At 35.3% G+C, this 1,776-nt stretch overlaps 1 protein-coding gene across 1 annotated transcript; it reads right to left on the reverse strand.

Moving 5' to 3' along the window:
* Positions 1 to 309: 309 nt before the first annotated feature.
* On the reverse strand, positions 310 to 1,428 carry LOC111918551 (heat stress transcription factor C-1). Its single transcript, XM_023914202.3, has 2 exons — positions 1,141 to 1,428; positions 310 to 1,025 (listed from the first exon to the last, which is right to left on the reverse strand). The coding sequence occupies exons 1-2, from the start codon at positions 1,342 to 1,344 to the stop codon at positions 417 to 419; spliced, it is 813 nt and encodes a 270-aa protein (XP_023769970.1). The 5' UTR covers positions 1,345 to 1,428; the 3' UTR covers positions 310 to 416.
* Positions 1,429 to 1,776: the final 348 nt, after the last annotated feature.

Raw genomic sequence — 1,776 nt, forward strand, 5'->3', positions numbered from 1 at the left:
TCATGCCACGTCAGCATGTAACCTGGTTAACCGGTCAAATAGTCAGAATTGTAACAAATTAGAAAACACAGTATTAAAATTGACAAAAAAAAAAACACTGTATCAAAATCGAATTTGTGTGTAAAAAACGTGTTTTTTGTGCCATTTACCCAATATAAATTTAATAATATTTATTGAAAAATAAAACTCCTTAGATTTATAATAGGTAGTCAAAAATTTTAAAATAATATTTACTTTGAAACCATAAATAAACATGAGTTTAATGGTGAATACTACCTCTCATGTTTTTATTGACAAATACCAAAATCATTTAGAACTATGTGCATGTAATTTATTTTCATAAATTAATAACAAAATTGGACAAAAATAAATGAAAACAAATAACAATCATTTAATTAAATATATCAAACTAAAATCTAAAAGCCGCCGCCCAACAGCGAAAAAGGATAAGGTGGTGGTGGTCTTACATCTGAACCTACCGGCCCGCTTCCATGGTCAGTATCAAAGCTACCACCGCCACCACCGGCCTTGTTCGTCGGAAACCTTATCAACGGTGCATCTGCCACCGTCGACGACCGCCAAAACAACGCTCCCTTAGCAAACGATTCGTCAACCCGTGACTCCTCACATTCATCAGATTTAACGGAATTCGCAACGCCACTCGACGACGCCGGCGACGTCCGTTGCTTTTTCTTCTCCACCAACCGTTTTTGTTTCGTTTCGAGCATCATACGCGTCAAGATCTGCGGATCTTCAGCCACTTGACACAATAACGCCATGATTTGCTTCGGCCGCCGCTCCGTCGCCTCGAGCCGCTTTCTCATCCCTACCATCTCCTTCTCCAATACCTTCTGCTCCTCCTTTAATCTCGCAATCTCCACCACCATTCCATCTTCCTCATCGTTAACATTTCCTCTGCTGTTACTCTGCTTTTTCCTCCCTATGTTCTTCAGTAAATGCACCTGTCCTCTCAAAAACCACTCATTCGCGAATTCACATTTATCAGGATCCACTTTTCTGAATCCCTAAAAAGCAAATCATCATTAATTCATTAATCCATTAATCCACAAACCAAAACTGTAAACACCTCCAACAAAAACAACATTCAACCTAATTTGAGATAAAGTTGGGATTGCTTACATAAGTATTTAATTGGCGTATGAAACTGGAGAAATTGCTGTGCTTGAAGAATGCAGGCAAGAGGCATTGAGAGAAACGTGATGAGTCGACGACGATGAAGCTGTTGTCGGCTTTCCCCCACCGGATGAGATAATCCGACGACGGATCGTTTACCATTTGGTAAGTCTTTAAAACAAACGGCGCAATTGCGTCGTTCACCTCCATTTTTTGATTCTTTTTGCTGCGGAGCTAAAAAGAGAGGGAGATGTGTGCTTGAAAAACATACTTCGTGGACACTTGGTATACTAGAGCCAAGGTTATTATTTTATTTAAATATCTAAAATACTACTAAAATAATATAATTTAGGAACAAAATTTAATTTCATAAATATATTGTTAATGTATCTCTGTTTATAGAGTAAAAAGCAAAATAAATGTCTCGAATCTAATTGTATTTTTAAATCTAAAAATAGACTAACGAAGAGTATTATTCCTAATTTGAAATGATACTATTTATTTACATTATAAATAGAGTCTAAGCTTCATTATGTATCTTTGATATTTCAATTGTGAGTTTATATATATCTAACATATTTAATTTGTTTTATTGAGTTTATATATTTTAAGTTTTATTAATTATATTGGTATATTTTAATA

Source organism: Lactuca sativa, chromosome 8 (assembly GCF_002870075.4).
Source record: "Lactuca sativa cultivar Salinas chromosome 8, Lsat_Salinas_v11, whole genome shotgun sequence".
NCBI classification, from domain to species: Eukaryota; Viridiplantae; Streptophyta; class Magnoliopsida; order Asterales; family Asteraceae; genus Lactuca; species Lactuca sativa.